The 18,746-nt window shown below is 37.5% G+C and overlaps 1 protein-coding gene across 1 annotated transcript in view; it reads left to right on the top strand.

Moving 5' to 3' along the window:
* The window catches only part of LOC126470456 (calcium-dependent secretion activator-like), a 1,485,604-nt gene that overhangs the window by 1,130,859 nt on the left and 335,999 nt on the right, over window positions 1–18,746 (top strand). Inside the window, exons 21-22 of the mRNA XM_050098305.1 lie at window positions 1,518–1,641; window positions 1,767–1,787. Coding sequence (XP_049954262.1) covers window positions 1,518–1,641; window positions 1,767–1,787 — 145 coding nt within the window. The remainder of the gene's footprint in view (window positions 1–1,517; window positions 1,642–1,766; window positions 1,788–18,746) is intronic.

Below are 18,746 nucleotides of genomic sequence, written 5' to 3'. Positions count from 1 at the left end.
AAAGCTATACTTGAAAATTTACCATATTATATAATTTTTATAAATCAGGTTCCAGTCCCATATTCACTTTTTAATGCACTGAATTAGGTAGTACACTTAATTAATCCATTTCACTTTCCACTCGAATGAGTATTTTTTGTAAGCACAAAGATTATTTCCAAACTGCAAGTACATAATATTGCTGATAATGCAGCACTACTTGCACTATTCTATTGTTATTAACTTCAAGTTTATTTTATTAGAAACTCACTATAAATCCATAGCTTGATGGTTAGGTGGGTTTATGGTCAACTACAGGAACAGAAAACCGCTACACTGTGCAACAGGCAAAAACGGAACCGTGTCAGACAGTGGGTGCAACATAACCACATTTAACACTACTGAAAGGCATTCAGTCCTATGCAGTTTAGTAGCATGGTGACTGCATGGTGCTAGTCTGTTTGCCTTTTGACTAGTATATTTTATTCTGTTGAGACCTGCACATTGGTGGCACCATTTGAAATTGTGCCAAGAGCACAAGGACTGGACCAATGATGAGTAGAGGTGGTGAGAACAAATATTGCAACATGTCCACATTTACAAACAACTATTCAGCAGGTGCCAGCCACACTGGTGGGGGAATGGAATGCCCTATCACAGCATGGCAGCACATTGCAGAGCATGTATTACTGTCTGTGGTGATCACACATCCTATTAAAAACATGCATCACCTTTTGTAATGTCCAGGATACCATTATAAATCATGGTGACTTGTGTGTAATTGCTCTCTGTGAAGAGAAGTGTTATTTCTGTTTGTCTCATTGTGTATTACATTCTGTTATCTTATGTACTGTAGCAGTATATGTGGTCCCTGTTTCATTGAACTGTATTAGCTGGCAGTGACTCATCATGCAAAAGTTACTTTTGTCCTTAAGTCTTGTGCAGCAGTGTATACTTACAATCACATAAAACTAGATGAGGAACAGAAATACGTAAGAAAAATAGAAACAGTAGCTGCTAACATAGAGCTTGCGTTTTCGGATGTAATGCATCCTTTGCTGACAGTTATTATTTAATGTAACTGGATTTTTTTTAAAAAAACTTTTTGAGTAAAGACAAGAAATAAGTGGGATCAATACACCTAATTAACTTCAGTGTCAGTATTGTGTGTATTCTTTAAAATGGACAAGAGCACACCAAAGCTGATAAACTACAGTAGACATAAGGAAATACATTGTGTAGTACCTCATGTTTACATGCCTTCACATGTACTCAAAACGTCACAGAATGTACTAAATATTCTGTACTTCAACAGTGTGCCATTGAAGATGATTTTAATACTAATATTGACTTGTATTTTTTAGAAAGTGGTCATTTATTTTATTTTGTGGAACAGTATATGAAATACTTTCAGTTGTCTGAGATTAATCAAAATCAAACTGACTGGATATTGCCAACATAACATACATTTTAATTAAAATTTATTTGAATTTTCAATATCCAGTATGCTTAAATAAGGTTTTTTATTTAAATAACAGGTCCTGATGAAAGATATTGTTACTCCAGTACCACCAGAAGAAGTTCGAGGGATGATTAAGAAATGTTTAGAGAAAGCAGCACTTGTTAATTACACTAGACTTTCTGCAGAAGCAAAAATAGAAGGTAAACTCTGTGAACTGTTTGTAAATGAAATAGACTATAGCAAATTTTTATAGATGGTATATTTAATAGACAATTGCACTTGTTTAATGTCATATCTTTTATCTATTTCTTATGCTTCATTCAAGGAGGTGAAGGGACAGTACAAGGTAATTTTGTAATTATGGATAAATGTTTAGTAAGTTTCAAAATCAGTGATTTTTTTGACAGAGTACAGTATTTTTTCCAAACCTAGTAACTAATTTAACCCATTTTTGCCTGAGATTATTTTCTCTGTTTTATTTTGGGTAAACATTTGAAATTAACTTAAAATAAATTTTTTGAGATAGCCTTATTGTAAGTTTTGATTTTTCACCATTGATTTAGGTGAGAAACATTGTTCCCAAATAGGAGCACCAGGAATGAGAAGGGTCCCACAAATGAAAACAAAAAGAAACATAATTTTAACAATAATATTGATTTATTTAGTAAAACAAAAGCCTTAGTACAAATATTGATTACATACAGCCAACTAACAGTTAATTGTTACAATGGCAGTCTTTGAGACAATGCTCATGGAGAGTTATTTTACATTTTTCACACGCCTTTCTGGAATTATTTTTTGCAAAGAGCACATCTTCCTTGCTTGGGTGCATTGGATATCCAGTGGCCAACATTGTCAAAGTGTACTGTATCAATAGCCCTCTTTAGTAATTCTTTTAGTGTCTTCAGTCTTCCTCTTGACATTGGTGGTCTGCCATATTTTTGCAAATATGTTTCTACCATGAAACTTCCTGACAGATTAAAACCGTGTGCCAGACCGAGACACCAACTCAGGACTTTTGCCTTTTGCGCGCAAGTGCTCTACCAGCTGAGCTACCTAAGCTTGGGTAGCTCCATTGGTAGAGCACTTGCCAGCGAAAGGCAAAGGTCCTGAGTTTGAGTCTCGGTTCAGCACACAGTTTTAATCTGCGAGGAAGTTTCATATCAGTGCACACTCCGCTGCAGAGTGAAAATCTTATTCATGTTTCTACCATGTTCCTTCTAAATAAGAGGCTGCAAAGATCCTGATTACTTTTATTTGCCCTGGAAGTTGCCACACGTTTTGCATTACCACATCAATACAGATAATAAATATTGGCCACCTCCATTGCTATGATGGTACAGACGTCCGATAATACGAAATATTTTCATTCATCCTATCTATGCCACCTATGAAATGGTTATATGCTTTGACTATGTTCAGCTATGTTTCTTTTCAGCCTGGATCCATCTACAGGCCTCTCTGATGGGGTGAACAGGGTCACATGTTGATATAATGTGAACTGGTTGGTTGTTATTCCAAACAGATATCACTGATCCAGAATGTTTTTCTCTTCTGCAGTCGAAGCTACTATGAGGGGACTTCGCTTTTTGTTTTGAATCATCTATAGGGCACTTACATATTCTATTACTCATTATTGTACCCATGAATCCTATTCCATTTTCTCTCAGTGTTTTGGCCAAATTAATTGAGGAAGAAAAAAGGTTGGTGTAGATTTTGTATGGAGCTGGTGGTAAGTCTTTGACTAGTTTCAGAACCGCATGCTCACCTAAGCTAACATTTTTCAGCCATTCAATATCTTTTCTCCTGTAAGGAAAAAATTGTGCAGTATACCCAAGTGACTCACAGAGGCACCAAATCTTGAAGCCAAATCTTATGGGCTTACTCTTCAGGAATTGCTTTGCTCCATGCCTGCCATAATATGGCACCATATTCTCGTCAACTGAAAGGTGTTCAGATAATGGAGTATGAGACAAGGGATGATATTTCACCAAATCTGTCATCTGAAGTTATTTTTGAGTTATCAGCACAGTGAACAAACCATTTTTATGTTTCAAATCTGTTACGCCTTGTTGCTGAAGTGACAAATGCTTTGTATGTCTCTGTGTTGACTTCCCATAGCATTCTCCATCCAGGTACAGTTAGGTATCCTGACAGACTAAAAATTGCTAAAAAAATATCTCAGTTCATCACATGAAACTGAAAAACTGCCGTCAGTTTTCTGATATGCATGTAGGGTAGTCATTTCCTGAAGGTATTTCAATACACCATCATCAAAAAAGAGTTGAAAGGACTTAACAGAACTAGAGGGAATATCTTTTCTTGCAGTGAAGTAAACTGATCAAAATTGGGAGTAATGCCAGCTTTCTCCCAATCATAAGGAGATGAAAGAGCCCCTCAGCCTCACTGAGTACTGCTTCCATTATTACTAGAATGAGGTGAATGCTGAAGCACCTCTTCCCACATACTCTGTTCTTTCCCGCATGATGACTTTTGCTTCAGCTACAGCTGAAATTTGTCAACCAGACAAATTATCAACAGTTCCGCATGTTTTTTCATCTCCACTGCCTTCTTCTGTCTCCCATCCATCATCTGGAGTATCATTGTTTATATCTGCCTCTGCAAAGTCTTCATCTTCCTCCAAAATTGCTGAAATTTCAGCAGCAGTGAAAGAACTGAAAGATATATATATATATGTTTAAGTTTGTGAATGTATGACTAACAAAGACCTTATGTCTCTGGTGTTCCCCTTTGGCAACAAGTTTGTGAATGTATGACTAACAAAGACCTTATGTCTCTGGTGTTCCCCTTTGGCAACACGCAAATATTTATGTTGCTTACTAATAAAGAAATAAAATAATTATAATTGAAACTTCCTGGCAGATTAAAACTGTGTGCCTGACCGAGACTCGAACTCAGTACCTTTGCCTTTCGCGGGCAAGTGCTCTACCATCTGAGCTACCGAATCACAACTCACGACCGGTACTCACAACTTTACTTCTGCCAGTACCTCGTCTCCTACCTTCCAAACTTTACAGAAGCTCTCCTGCGAACCTTGCAGAACTAGCACTCCTGAAAGAAAGGATATTGCGGAGACATGGCTTAGCCACAGCCTGGAGGATGTTTCCAGAATGAGATTTTCACTCTGCAGTGGAGTGTGCGCTGATATGAAACTTCCTGGCGGATTAAAACTGTGTGCCCGACCGAGACTCGAACTTGGGACCTTTGCCTTTCGCGGGCAAGTGCTGTATCATCTGAGCTACCGAAGCACGACTCATGACCGGTACTCACAACTTTACTTCTGCCAGTACCTCGTCTCCTACCTTCCAAACTTTACAGAAGCTCTCCTGTGAACCTTGCAGAACTAGCACTCCTGAAAGAAAGGATATTGCAGAGACATGGCTTAGCCACAGCCGGGGGGATGTTTCCAGAATGAGATTTTCACTCTGCAGTGGAGTGTGCGCTGATATGAAACTTCCTGGCAGATTAAAACTGTGTGCCCAATGGAGACTTGAACTCGGGACCTTTGCCTTTCGCGGGCAAGTGCTCTACCATAATTATCTCATTCTGGATAATTATAATTAATTTTCTATGGAACACCTCCTTACTGTTCTAAGATATTAAGAATAAGGAAAAGAGATTAGGAAAGAACTAAATTATTGTACAATACTTACTTTTTGGTAGACATGTTACAAACTGAAATGACTGCTAATTTTATAAATGCTCAACAGTCACCAGTCAACAATGAGGTTCAATCCAAAGCACTTAGAAAGAAAGTAGACTCCAAACCACTGATCTAAAAAGAAACTTGCATTTTAATAAACATTGCATGGCTCATAATAAATAAAGAAAGGCTATAAAAATATTGTTCCCAATTGGGAACACCAGGCAAAAATGGGTTAAAATGATATTTTTGAGAAAAACAACATAAAATTAAGATACTACTTTATTATTCATTTAGAACACTAGATGGAAGTACCTTTTTCTTGCACTAATTAGTACTTTGTTACATTTACATCTTGGTTACATAGTTTACATTTGATTGCCAAAGATTGCTTGAAACTGATGGCACTATATTTCTTCTCGTATTCAGAATATTAAACATTCAACCTCCTCACTCCCAATCCTTTGCAGCTGAAAGGCACAGAGGTTGTATAGTATCTGTTATATACAGATAACTGAACTTGAATCCATTAATGTTGATATCTTTCATGTACATCTCAATGTACATTGAAACCCTTGGGAAGATAAAAATTAATGTTTGCTGGTGTCAACAAGGAACAAAATTTATGTGTATACAGTGTGATTCAATATGAATTATACAAGATAGCAACAAATAAAGGACAGACTAGAGCCCATTGATGGTTCCTTGTATCATCCCCTGTGTATAAAATAGGAAGTTATAAAACTGTAATGGTATTGCTGGGATCTTTTGTAATCATGTTATACCTGCAATCATACCATAACTGCCTGTTGCAGAATTGCTTCAGAGATGGTGGTTGAAGTATTCACTATAGATTTTAAAAGGTAGTAGTAAATTATTTACACATTCATGATGGGAATCAAATGCACTGTAGTGGTAGGTTGTTACGTACAGTCCATTCAAGAATCCTGCTCTATATAATAAGGCTTCAAATGGTTCACATAGAACGGTATGTGCCTTATTGTGATCAGAATGATAATGAGAATATTGGAAGTGGAAGGCAGTGCAGAGAGGAAATAATACAGACAACAAAACTAGTATCCAGGTAGAGGATATGCTTTTGTTCTCATACTGAATCTCATTAATAAGAAATTCTGTAAGTACTAGCAATTTTCCTGCATCCATATTGCACACTGCACCAAGGAACCATAAGTATGGCCACCATTTACATTAGGACAATTAATGTCCACAGAATTTTCCCATGATGATAAAACAAAATAATAGCAATGAAGTTACAGGATTTTCAGGATGCCTGTAAAAAGTTAACTACTTTTATCATAAATTCTGTATGAGAGATAAACATTTATTTTAATAAGTAATTCTGCTTGTTATGACCTATAGTTCCCCTATGAAGAGAGGGGCAGCTATGAGTCAGGGTGGTGTGAGCGGGTGATGGAGGAGAGGTGGAAGCCCAGAGGGCTCAAGAGAAAGGCAGCTGCAGATGTAATTAGGTTTTTATTGAGGCATCTGCACTTCTTGATACACACAGGTAGGGGCCGTTTGCCCAATCTGCTGGGATGGGTGCCGGCCTGTATGCACCATGATACTGACAGACAGTTGTTACTGAGCATCAGTGGTCTCATTATGTAAGCCAGCTACAAAGTTTCCACTGAAGCCATGTATATACTCAATAATGCTGTATCTGCTACAGCCCTAGGTGGTGCCCAACTGCATCATGGTGGGCATCCACCACCATGGTGAGACACCCATCCTGCCATTGTGGTAGATGGCTGTTGTGCATGAGGAGCAACCCACTGCCCCTTGGGCAGTAGTTAGATATGCTGCTGGTGTTGACCTGGATGGCTCGCCGTGTTGAGGGATTAAGTCTGACGAGGGACTTCGAGCATAGAGCTATTGCACAGTCATGACAATGAACTGGTGACTCCTACTGACACCTCCATGTTTCAACCTCATTTAATAGAGCCCCATCTTCCTGGAAGGGCTGTGAGACTAAGAATAATTTCATTACAAAATGTCCAGCACCTATATCTGGCATCGGCATGCTTGTTGTACATATGCACGGCACCACTGCCAAACGTATATCCTAAAACACCATTGTGAATGTCTGTGCAGTACCACTCAGTTCACTGTTTCAACAAGGTCACTTGTCTCACAACACTCCATCAGCCTTGTGGAATTATTGCACTGACAACATCCTACATTCATCTGTTGTCAGCAGTGCTGCAATACACCACTCAGGCTCATACTAATATGGTCATATATCTCAAAAGCTGACAGCATTAATAATGAGATACAAAGCAAGCTGGAAAGGTTTTCTTTATAAGTTTGCAAAGATAATATTACATGTAAATCATGCAAGTAACTAGAATGACAGATCATATAAACACACATTAGATATTGAAACTTTAAGTAAACATTGATCAAAGAAACTTCTTGTAAGTTTTTTTAACTTCCTATGTTAGTGCAAAACATTTAGTCACTACTTGTTCATAAGTATAAGTTCCCTGAAGTATCTTCAGAATATATAATAATGTACATTTGTGTCCTTACACAATAATGTCAGTTCAGTACAATTATGTAGCACAACCACCCCATTATATAACATTTTCTAGCCAAATGTCTTATTTTCCATGTACTATAAACAAATATTTAGTTGTTCATTATTATTGTTTCCAAATGTGGTTAATAGTGTTAATATTGATCACTACATTCATGACCTAAAACACTATACGTCACTCAGAAATACGTGTCTCTAAATAACTCCATGTAATTATCACTTCAGCATTAAATCATTGTATTTTTTAATATATCAATGTAACTGAATAATTATAAGTAGCTAAGAATGACAGTATTGGTTGGGGAAAATATTACAAAAACACTGAAAGGAGAAGGTAATAATGGCTGTAGCATAGAAGCTAAAGTAAAAAAAAATATAGGGGATGAATAAAATATAAAAAAATGTATAAAAAATATAAAAATATAAAAAAATATATAAAAAATATAGGAATGATTATGGAAATAGGATCACATTTGAGGAAGTGGAGAAAATGGTCAATATGTTGCAGTGCAATAAAGCGGCTGGGGTGGATGAAATTAAGTCGGAACTCATCAAATACAGTGGAATTTCAGGTCTTAAATGGCTACACAGGATAATTGAAATGGCGTGGGAGTTGGGACAGGTTCCATCAGACTGGACGAAAGCAGTAATCACACCAATCTTTAAACATGGAAACAGAAAAGATTGTAACAACTACAGAGGTATCTCTTTAATCAGCATTGTGGGTAAAATCTTCTCAGGTATTGTTGAAAGGAAAGTTCGAGTATTAGTTGAGGACCAATTGGATGAAAATGAGTGTTGGTTTAGGCCTCTTAGAGGTTGTCAGGACCAGATCTTTAGCTTACGGCAAATAATGGAGAAGTGTTATGAGTGGAACAGGGAATTGTATCTATGCTTTATAGATCTAGGAAAAGCATATGACCGGGTTCCTAGAAGGAAGTTATTGTCTGTTCTATGAGATTATGGAATAGGAGGCAAACTTTTGCAAGCAATTAAAGGTCTTTACATAGATAGTCAGGCAGCAGTTAGAGTTGATGGTAAATTGAGTTCATGGTTCACAGTAGTTTCAGGGGTAAGACAAGGCTGCAACCTGTCTCCACTGTTGTTCATATTATTTATGGATCATATGTTGAAAACAATAAACTGGCTGGGTGAGATTAAGATATGTGTACACAAAATAAGCAGTCTCGCATATGCGGATGACTTAGTTGTGATGGCAGATTCGATTGAAAGTTTGCAAAGTAATATTTCAGAGCTAGATCAGAAATGTAAGGGCTATGGTATGAAGATTAACATCTCCAAAACAAAAGTAATGGCAGTGGGAAAGAGATATAAATGGATTGAGTGCCAAATAGGAGGAACAAAGTTAGAACAGGTGGACAGTGTCAAGTACTTAGGATGCAGGATTCATATTCTCACAGGATGGCAACATAGTGAAAGAACTGGAATCGAGGTGTAGCAAAGCTAATGCAGTGAGCACTCAGCTATGATCTACTCACTTCTGCATCAAGGAATTCAGTACCAAGACTAAGTTATCTGTGCACCGTTCAATCTTTCGACCAGCTTTGTTGAATGGGAGCGAAAGCTGGGTGGATTCAGGTTACCTTACCAGTAAGGTTGAGGTTACAGACATGAAAGTAGCTAGGATGATTGCAGGTACTAGTAGATGGGAACAATGGCAGGAGGGTGTCCACAATGAGGAAATCAAAGAAAAACTGGGAATAAACGCTATAGCTGTAGCAGTCAGGGCGAACAGGCTTAGATGGTGGGGGCATGTTACATGCATGGGAGAAGCAAGGTTACCCAAGAGACTCATGGGTTCAGCAGTAGAGGGTAGGAGGAGTCAGGGCATACCAAGGAGAAGGTACCTGGATTCGGTTAAGGATGATTTTGAAGTAATAGGCTTAACATCAGAAGTGGCATCAGTGTCAGCACAGAATAGGGGATCATGGAGGAATTTTGTAAGGGGGACTATGCTCCAGACTGAACGCTGAAAGGCATAATCAGTCTTAAATGATAATGATGATGATGATAAGAATTGGGGTCTTGTGCTTGCCATGGTACATCACCTACCACGAATGTATATTCTCTGAAGTTTTACACAGTAAAATGTGTTTATCATAAACAACAGATTAACCATAACTAACTTTCATTCATTAACCACAAATTTTACATTTTTCCAATTTTAATGTGATCCCACTTCATCTCAATTTGTCCACCAGCAGTTCTTGTGACAAATAACATTCATCCCAACTCTTATTGCAAAGCAAAATGTCATCAACATATGCAGTAAATTCAGAAGATGATTCCTCACCTAACACTTGATACAAATCTCTAATAAATGCAGCTGCTGACACAATTAAACTGTAGTGCACAATCCAGTACTGATAGCATTTAGCATTCTACAATAGTGATGTTGTGTATTTGTGAGATTGTGGAGCAGATGGTATTAATGAAATCTATATGTTAAATCCGAGGTTTTCATTACTTTAATACACTCAGACTTATGTATTAACTCATTTATTTTCATTTTCTCCATGGATAATATTTTCAGAAATGTGTAGTGTAAAACAAGTCAAACACATCCATCATGTTTTACTACAATCCACCAATGGATTATTATAATCACTACTACTTGTCTCAATTGTGTCATACCTTTCCATCTTTTGCAACTCTTTTTCAACAGCAGTTCTCATTGTAATTGGTACATCATACATTGTTTTACAGAATGGCTATTGAAGTTTCAGGTTTAGTACACATTCAAAATTCTTCACACTACCTAATGCATCACTGAACACAGCCTCGTATTGCTATAAGAAAGCTTTAAATTAATGTTTTTGTTAAGTGTTCAGCCCCACAGTTTCAGATTCCTTTTCCTCAATTATTTTCACCAACCACTTCTCATCAACTTCTAGTTATAAACTATCCTTCACTTCATAAGTTTCATCTTCCCCCAATGTCCACCTGTTTGTATTTTGACGATCAACAGAATTTACCCGCTCATGAATTTGGTTTGGATTATATTCCCTTTTTGTGTGTGCCACATAATGTTTTCTCCCTCCATTCAAAAGCAGCACAAATATTAAGTAGTCAGTCACTCCCTATAATATATTCTTCAGTTAATTCTGAAATTATTAAGCACCCATGTTCATATTCGACACTCGCAGTTTCAAAAGTCATTAGAGTTCGGTATCTCACTAACCTACTGTGTCTACCAGCAACTCCTATAAACCTAATTCCTATCACTGGTGCCTCAATGTAGTTCTTATTGTGTCTGATTTCATTCCTTAAAGCTTCTGATATTCCAAACATTCTATTACCTGAATCCAGTAATGATTTCCCCTTCCAATTTCCTATTTTCATTTGAGCATTTGGATTCCTTACTTCCTCACTTGTCTTTTTATTGATCTCTTCATCTGTGGGTCCTTTTTAACTGCTCTGAAGTCCACATCCTTGCTATTTTGAAAGCTCCTGTTTCTATTTATTGGTACTTATATCATAGTGGTTATTACACAAGTTCTCTAAAAACACAATTGAATCTTCACTCACCCCTACCATTCTTTTACAGAATTCATAAATTTAATTGCAATTAACATCCCACCAGAAAACTTTCATTATGGTACTAAATTTAAGATTTAGAATTAAAGACTGGTTAGGCATCTTACATACAGATTTCATCTGAACACTTTCAGTGACTTAAGTCATGAGCATCTTTGATATTTACACATGTAACAGATTTAGACACTTCCTTTGCAACTTCATTTTTATGTATCTCTGTTCTCTTCTTTCTCATCTAACAAATATTGCTTAGATCCAACAAAATTATCCACATTTACATTATCCTTAATTCCTTCCTCATCAACAACATCACAGACATTAGATACAGCTTCATCTACCATAAGATTCTCCCTCTACTAATGTCCTGCTACTTCTTCACATTTAGGAAAGATCTCACAAATGTTTAAGCTATCATCAGCAGTCTCATTCAGATTTTCTCCCATGTCAACACTGTAAAATGTTATAAGTTACCTTCCTGTAGCTCACTGTGCAGATTTTTAGTTTCTGGTGTGCTTTGTTCTATACGCTACCTTTCCAGATATTATCCCTACTGTTTTATTAACTGGGTGCTCTTGTGTAATTACCCTCCCTCCCCAACCCATTTTATTAACCATTTTGTGTAGCACTTTTATTACACTTATTGGTCTGTGTTTTAAATCGCTATCCTTCGCACTCACATTGAGGACATCAAATGGAGCATCTTTCAGTTTCATTGTTCACTTATTTTAGCACTCAGATGGAAATGTTGTGATGAATTTTGATTATTATAACAGTTTCTGTTATTTTGTTCATATTCCCTTTTCTAGTGTCTCCCTCTGTTATCAGCATCTCTTGTTGTTCCCTTTTCTGCATTTCCATGATTGTTATCACCATTCCTCCCTTAGTAATTATTATTTTCCCAATTCCCATTACATTCTTCTTGTCTGAAATTATTTCAGTCAAAACACTGTGTATTATTTCTTTCAAATACTCTGTCCAACTAATCTAGATATTTAAGGAACTGTTAAACTGATTCATCAGGCCTGTACACTAATCTCCATTGCACATTCTCAGGTAATCTTCAGTTTCAAGTATCAGTTTGTGTCAATTCCTCAAATGTTTTGTTTCAATGAACAAAATTCCCTACCATCCCTTCTTTGTCCTGTGTAACTTGATCCACTAAGAAATTCGCTTTTAGTTCTAGCTTTCTCTCACTGACCAAAAATTGTTAATAAAACTATTTTCAGACTTGTGATAAAAGAAATCTTGTGTACAAGTATGATCTTCCAAAGATAGTTCTTCACCATCCAAACATCTTTCCCAATTTCAGTTTTAAGATTATCGGTTACAGTTAGAATTAAATTGCCTTTAAAGTGTTGTAAGAAATCAAAATAATGGGAATTAACATTCCCACAACAATTTTCACTGGCATACTATAAAATCAATTAAAAATGTGTTGATAAATATTATTATTGTCATACTTTCCTACAAACAATAAAAATGCTTTGGAACATAAAGTAAATTATTCTCTAATCATGACATGTTATTTTTACATTCATTATGTGTTTCTGGTCTGGTCGCTTCAACACTGAAATTTTGTTTCATAAGTATTGTTAACAGATGCAACTTCATTATTAAAATTACATTCTACTCCAAAAATTTCAACCCAAAAATTTACTTCCACTTCAGTTACTTTCTGATTAACAATTAGATCATTGGGTGCTGTGTTTGGAACTCTTGTCATTTAATTTTGTGGTTTTTCAATTGCAGTTTCAATTTCTCCAATTTCCTTCCAAATGCTAAAATCTGACTTCATGCAACCAATTTACCAGCATCACAACTCTCAGCAAACTTCTTTCATAACTTGGTTTTCAACACTTCACTGTTGGAAATTTGTTTGCTTGTTTCAGAAATCTGATTGTTCAAAGTATCACTGGTAGCAGATATTTGTTTGTTCAGAATTTTGTTGGTATCAGAAATTTGTTTATCTCAGCGTTTTACTGTCTTGTGCTAAAATCTCTAAGGTTGTGATAATTCTTTCAGAAATACTTCTATGATGATTTGTTTCCAGAATCTACCAGATCATCCAAACTTGATTCTGGGGTATTAATACCGAATCAACTTCCTCAAGAATGTCCTCAACTGAGTCACTTTTCTCTTTCTTTAGAGTCATTTAGAAAGTTTGACTCAGTGGTTAGCACACTGGACTCGCATTCGGGAGGACGACGGTTCAATCCCGCGTCCGGCCATCCTGATTTAGGTTTTCTGTGATTTCCCTAAATCGCTCCAGGCAAATGCCGGGATGGTTCCTTTCAAAGGGCACGGCCGACTTCCTTCCCCATCCGCCCCTAATCCAATGAGACTGATGACCTCGCTGTCTGGTCTCCTCCCCCAAAAACCAACCAACCAACCAACCAAAGTTTGACTACAGAAGTACATTACTTCACACACAACAGACACTAATGTCACATGTAATAACTTTTCTGTTACTGACTTTTCTCCAATAAGATAATTACAGAAACAGCTTAAATCATCCACTTGCCTTCTGTTGCAGTTTGTCTGTTATGCACTCTTTGTTCTCGAGTCTTGTTATTTTTGCTGGCCCCAAGTAATTGTTCCTGTACCAGGAAGCATTCAATGGTAAATGGATTGTAATTAAGTTAAATTCTGATGTTATTCCTCTAAATGCAGTTTCTGAATCTCAAACAGATATATTCTTCAGTATATCCACACTCAGCACTGATAACATATAATACTTCTGCCTTCAGCAGTACCACGAAGCAATATCAAGTCCTTTTGCGACAACTCTTCTGCTAAGAGCCTCTGTTTCACACAATATTCCCACCAACCCTCTGTACCTCCCACACAATGAACAAGACAGCTATCTCACATAGTAGTCAAAGAGTTTATAATGATACTCATGATGTTGTGTTTGACTTTTTGGACATGTAGGTGGCTAGTAATAACATAGTTCATTAGAACACACTGAATAATTGTTACTTTTTTACTTACCAAAAAACTTATCTCTGCTCGCCAGGTTCAGTTATAGCTATGAAACTTCACACATGGACTTATGGTTCAGAAAACACTCAATAAGCCATGACCTCTGAGTGGCAAATTGATACAAGTCCAGAATGACCGAACTTTGGCTTCTCTACAGTCATTGGAAAACACATGTTCATTGACAATTGTTGGCACAGTTCTGATAGTGTTGCTCTGATGATTTCCATGTCCTGTGTCATGGCGAGTAGCAAGCACAATGATGTTACTCTGGCAGGAACTTCGTGGAAGTGGACAGGTTCTGACCTCAAACTGAACTACCCTCCTTGCCTCTGACAACACTGTTTCAGGGCAGATGCATGGTGGTGGGAGCTTTAAACTACAGGAGGCACAACTTCTTCCTAGCATCTCATTGGCACATCATGATACTGAATTGCTATTTAATACCTCTACAGCAGTTGATACTTCTTGAGCTGCTCTCAACATTCAATGACACCACAGATAATAATAACTGGTGCAATGTCAAAACAATTAATAAAATAGAGTTATGTGAATTCAGTTGAAATACTTCATCCTTAATTTAGCTTTGTAGGATATAAAAATGTAATTATGGAATAACTCATTTTTATGAGTGTGTATATATAAAAATTATTCTTATCTAAGTAAGAAGATAATTAGACTCTAGTATCACACATTTCTTACTATACAAGGTGAATCAGGAGGAAAGTCACATCCTTTGAGGGATGATAGTATTAGTGATTCTGAACAAAAAAAGTCATATGAACATATGTCCTGTTCTTAGCAGTTTTTGAGGAAAGTAATGAAAACAGTGGGGTACAGGTGATAGTAAATGAAACATTGTGATTTAATGTTTTGTTTAATTGTATACATTTCCTTACAAAAGATGTTAAATTTGTACAATCCTTTACTTGAGCACATGAATTTAAAACACAAGTGAGAAGTTCCTCCTTTGTCATCCTGCACAGAATTTGTGAAGATCTGTGAAATTTTCGCTTCACCGATCCATACTATTTTGACTATACATTTAACAATACTGTAAAACACTGGCACAAACACTGTAGTACTGATATGTGAGGTAACGAATATGCACAATTTCATACCTTTCCTTCGAAGTCACTCCATATTATTGGTTTGATTGCATTACAATGTTCATACAGAATACAGAGAAACAGATAGTCAAAAGAACTGGTGGCTTGCCCACATAGGTTACATACTGCATCTATCTTACTTACTCTGCTGCTTACTGCTACTTGCTTGCAAGTCTATTGATCACACTTGTTTTGTGCTTCTGGCAATATAACCTTCACGGCTAGTCCCATTGCAGCCTTTTCTCGTAATCCTAAATTTACATCATTTCCTCATTCACACTACAAGATTCCACTCTCACTCTCTCTTATGCTCTGCTGAAATTTGGACTATTGGTGGTTTATCTCTCCACTTTCAAAGAATAAAAGCTACACACAGCCGAGTTAGAGCCAGTAGGGCCCATGATATTGTGGTACTCAAAATGACCATCACATATCATTGTCCTTCTCTGAACAGCTCTATGTGCTACATAAAACTGATTGGCTGAAATGCACCCTTGGTGTACAGCAATGAATTGATGCAGAGAATGGATTAGGTCAGGTTATAAAGTCTGATTTAGAAATGTTCTAGTCCTGCTGTAAATAATTCCCAAGGAACATTTGGCAAATACAACTGTGGTTGTCAAATGTTCCCTTGGTTGATTCCCGTAATGGTGACAGGCAGGTGGAAAGTTGACCTCATTATGTCACATGTGTCCCACTGATTTAAAGTCCACTTCCCTTAAGTTCCATGCATCTGGCCCTGTGAGTGTCCCTTGCTTGTAACAACTTGACACTACTACTGAGGCACCACTTACAGGTATGAAGGGCAATAGGATGCCTCCCTGGATAAGTGATATCAGTTCCGATAGGACTAATGCATGTCTCCAATTACAACCATCACAAACAGGTATCAGAGCTGTTCTGCCAAACCAACAGGATTGATAGACAGCCTGAACATGTGCTTCCCGAGACCAGCAGTACTGGTAAAGTGCACTATCCACAGTCTGCCCAAGTTCACTGTCACTCCGTAACTGTGCACCTCCATCCTGGCTTTCACTCCCCACTTCACCCACCAAGATGCCACTCTTGAAATTCATGAGCATAAAATACTAACATTGCCACAAGTTATCGATGGTCTCAGTGAAGAGGGGAATGTGGTATGCATCTGTAATGGTCTTGCTGTTTCAGAGACAATAATCACAGCAGAACCTGTTTTGTCTAGAACCATCTGTAGATTTATTTGGTAAGACCATGATTCCTGCACCCCATGGATTACTGCTTCTAAAGGGTGGGGCAAATAAATGTGACCTGGATAAGTGGATATGTTTGGGCATGAACATATGCCTATAACTACACCTGACAGGATGGAACAACTACCCATACAGCTGGCTGAATCATGGAGCACATTTACACAATCTTCATGCCTGACAGTGTTGTTAGCAGAGGTCAGTCTGGTCATGACCCTAGGTGGCCATCCAGGTCACTTGATCTGGCAATGTGTGATTACTTCATGTGGGGAGCCCTGTAGTCCAAAGTGCTTCATAACTATCCTCATAGTCTTCAAGAACTGTAGCAAAATATTTCGAATGAGATTTCAGCAATTCCAGCAGTCCAACTTTGACCCATCTTCAACTTGCTGACCACAGCCCAAAAGTTCCAAGAGATGAATGGTAGTCACTTTACTTCTGCTATAGTCAGGTTAGTACTGTATTTCTTTGTACACTGGAAATCTGTTCCCTGGGTTACTTTTATTTGTATTTATCATACTATCCTGTCAGATAACTGCTGGTAAATAAAATCTTACATAATCAGCTGCCAATACCTTGGCACATGGTATGTACACTGGCGCTTCATTCCCTGTTTGGTATTCAGTGTTGAGCCAAAGGCATTGCTGGCAACAGCCCCAATGGAACAAAAATAAATCCTCAGATTTCAGCAATGATACATCCACTCTCTCTCTGTTCTCTTTAAATGCTTCACTTTCTTATGGAATGCATTCTTATCTGTTTTACATGTACCACTCCCTGCCATATTTCTGTTGTATGTGTGTAACATTCTCTTAATAAAACAACTTGCTGGATCCAGTATATCATCCCCTTCCACAGTCTCTACAACACATAACAGACCTACAGGTAGAGCTGGCTCCATATTCACCCACTTCTTGATGCCACCTGCCACACATTCATTAGAATCAAGCCTTAGTGCAATTAAATGCATTTCAATTGGTTTGTCCAACATTCTAGATGTCCCTCATCTGAGTTCTACACTGGTAACAGCTTCTCCTAACTGGAATGTCTTTCTACTAAGTTCTACTGCTCATTGCTGAAGGTCAATTTTAGCATAATGCTGATATAAAAAGTCTAACCTCAGGATGATGCTGCAGCCCTCAGTTACATGTGGTACTACATCTACACATTGCTTAAATTGAACATCCTCTATATGAAAATCTGCGTTCTCTGAACCCGATGATCTCACATCATTATTCCTGATCCCACATGTCCTGTAGAATGGTGGCTTCCATAGCCTCAGACCCACTAAGTCTACTGGCAGACAACACATGTGTCCCTGTTTCCAATGAAACCCTGTACTTGATACCTACCACAGCACTAATTACTGCACAGTTCACCTCCGCATATGTATTCATTGCATCAAATTTTAACTGGAATACTTTTAGGTGGAACTTGTGTTCCCCTCATGCTGCTTGCCACATCCTTGTCCACTCATATGTTGATTAACAAAATTGTGTTGCTGACACCTTGTGTTTCCACTATTTTCCTGTAGCTGTAAACACAGCCTCAGTAAATGCTATGTCTATCCATATCTGTAACACTTAATATTTGCTTCAAATATACAACATCTATCTCATACACCTTCTGGTATATCATTTATTCACATCTCATTACTAACATAATAGCAGTATACAGATCCTCTGGTGCACCTGTATGCACCATTTTTGACATTTCCAATCACAATCCCCTCAGAAAAGCATCGAGCATATTCTGCTCAAATTCTTGCAACAAAACTGCATTTTCTGCATCACACTTCACCAACTTGTATGTGTTGACTGCATATCCTTATCCTGTCATGAAATCTTCCCCATTGACCCCATCCATCATCACAATTGTGCTCAACTGCCCACAGAAGTACCACACAGTATTCAGTTTTTTTATATCTTTGCCTTTTCTCCAAATGTTCAAAACTTGCTGCATTATTTAATACTTTTGTACATCTCATGTACATTTTTTCTTCTCCTGTTAGTCAGAGTTTTTCTACAAGCACCAATTGACTGTCAGTCTAACCACACACCAGCTGGCCATTTAATTCTGCTGGGCTGGCTGCGTGCAGGCCCCACAATGCTGCACAAAGTCTCCACTGAGCAATGCTGACATAGGGTCTCCATTGAGCAGTCACTAGTCTTGTTATAAAAGTCTGCCTCATAGGTACTATACCAGCAGCATG

Source organism: Schistocerca serialis, chromosome 3, assembly GCF_023864345.2.
Source record: "Schistocerca serialis cubense isolate TAMUIC-IGC-003099 chromosome 3, iqSchSeri2.2, whole genome shotgun sequence".
Lineage (NCBI taxonomy): Eukaryota > Metazoa > Arthropoda > Insecta > Orthoptera > Acrididae > Schistocerca > Schistocerca serialis.
The sequence above is the reverse complement of the archived record's forward strand: the minus strand, read 5'-3'. Positions and strand labels throughout refer to the sequence as shown.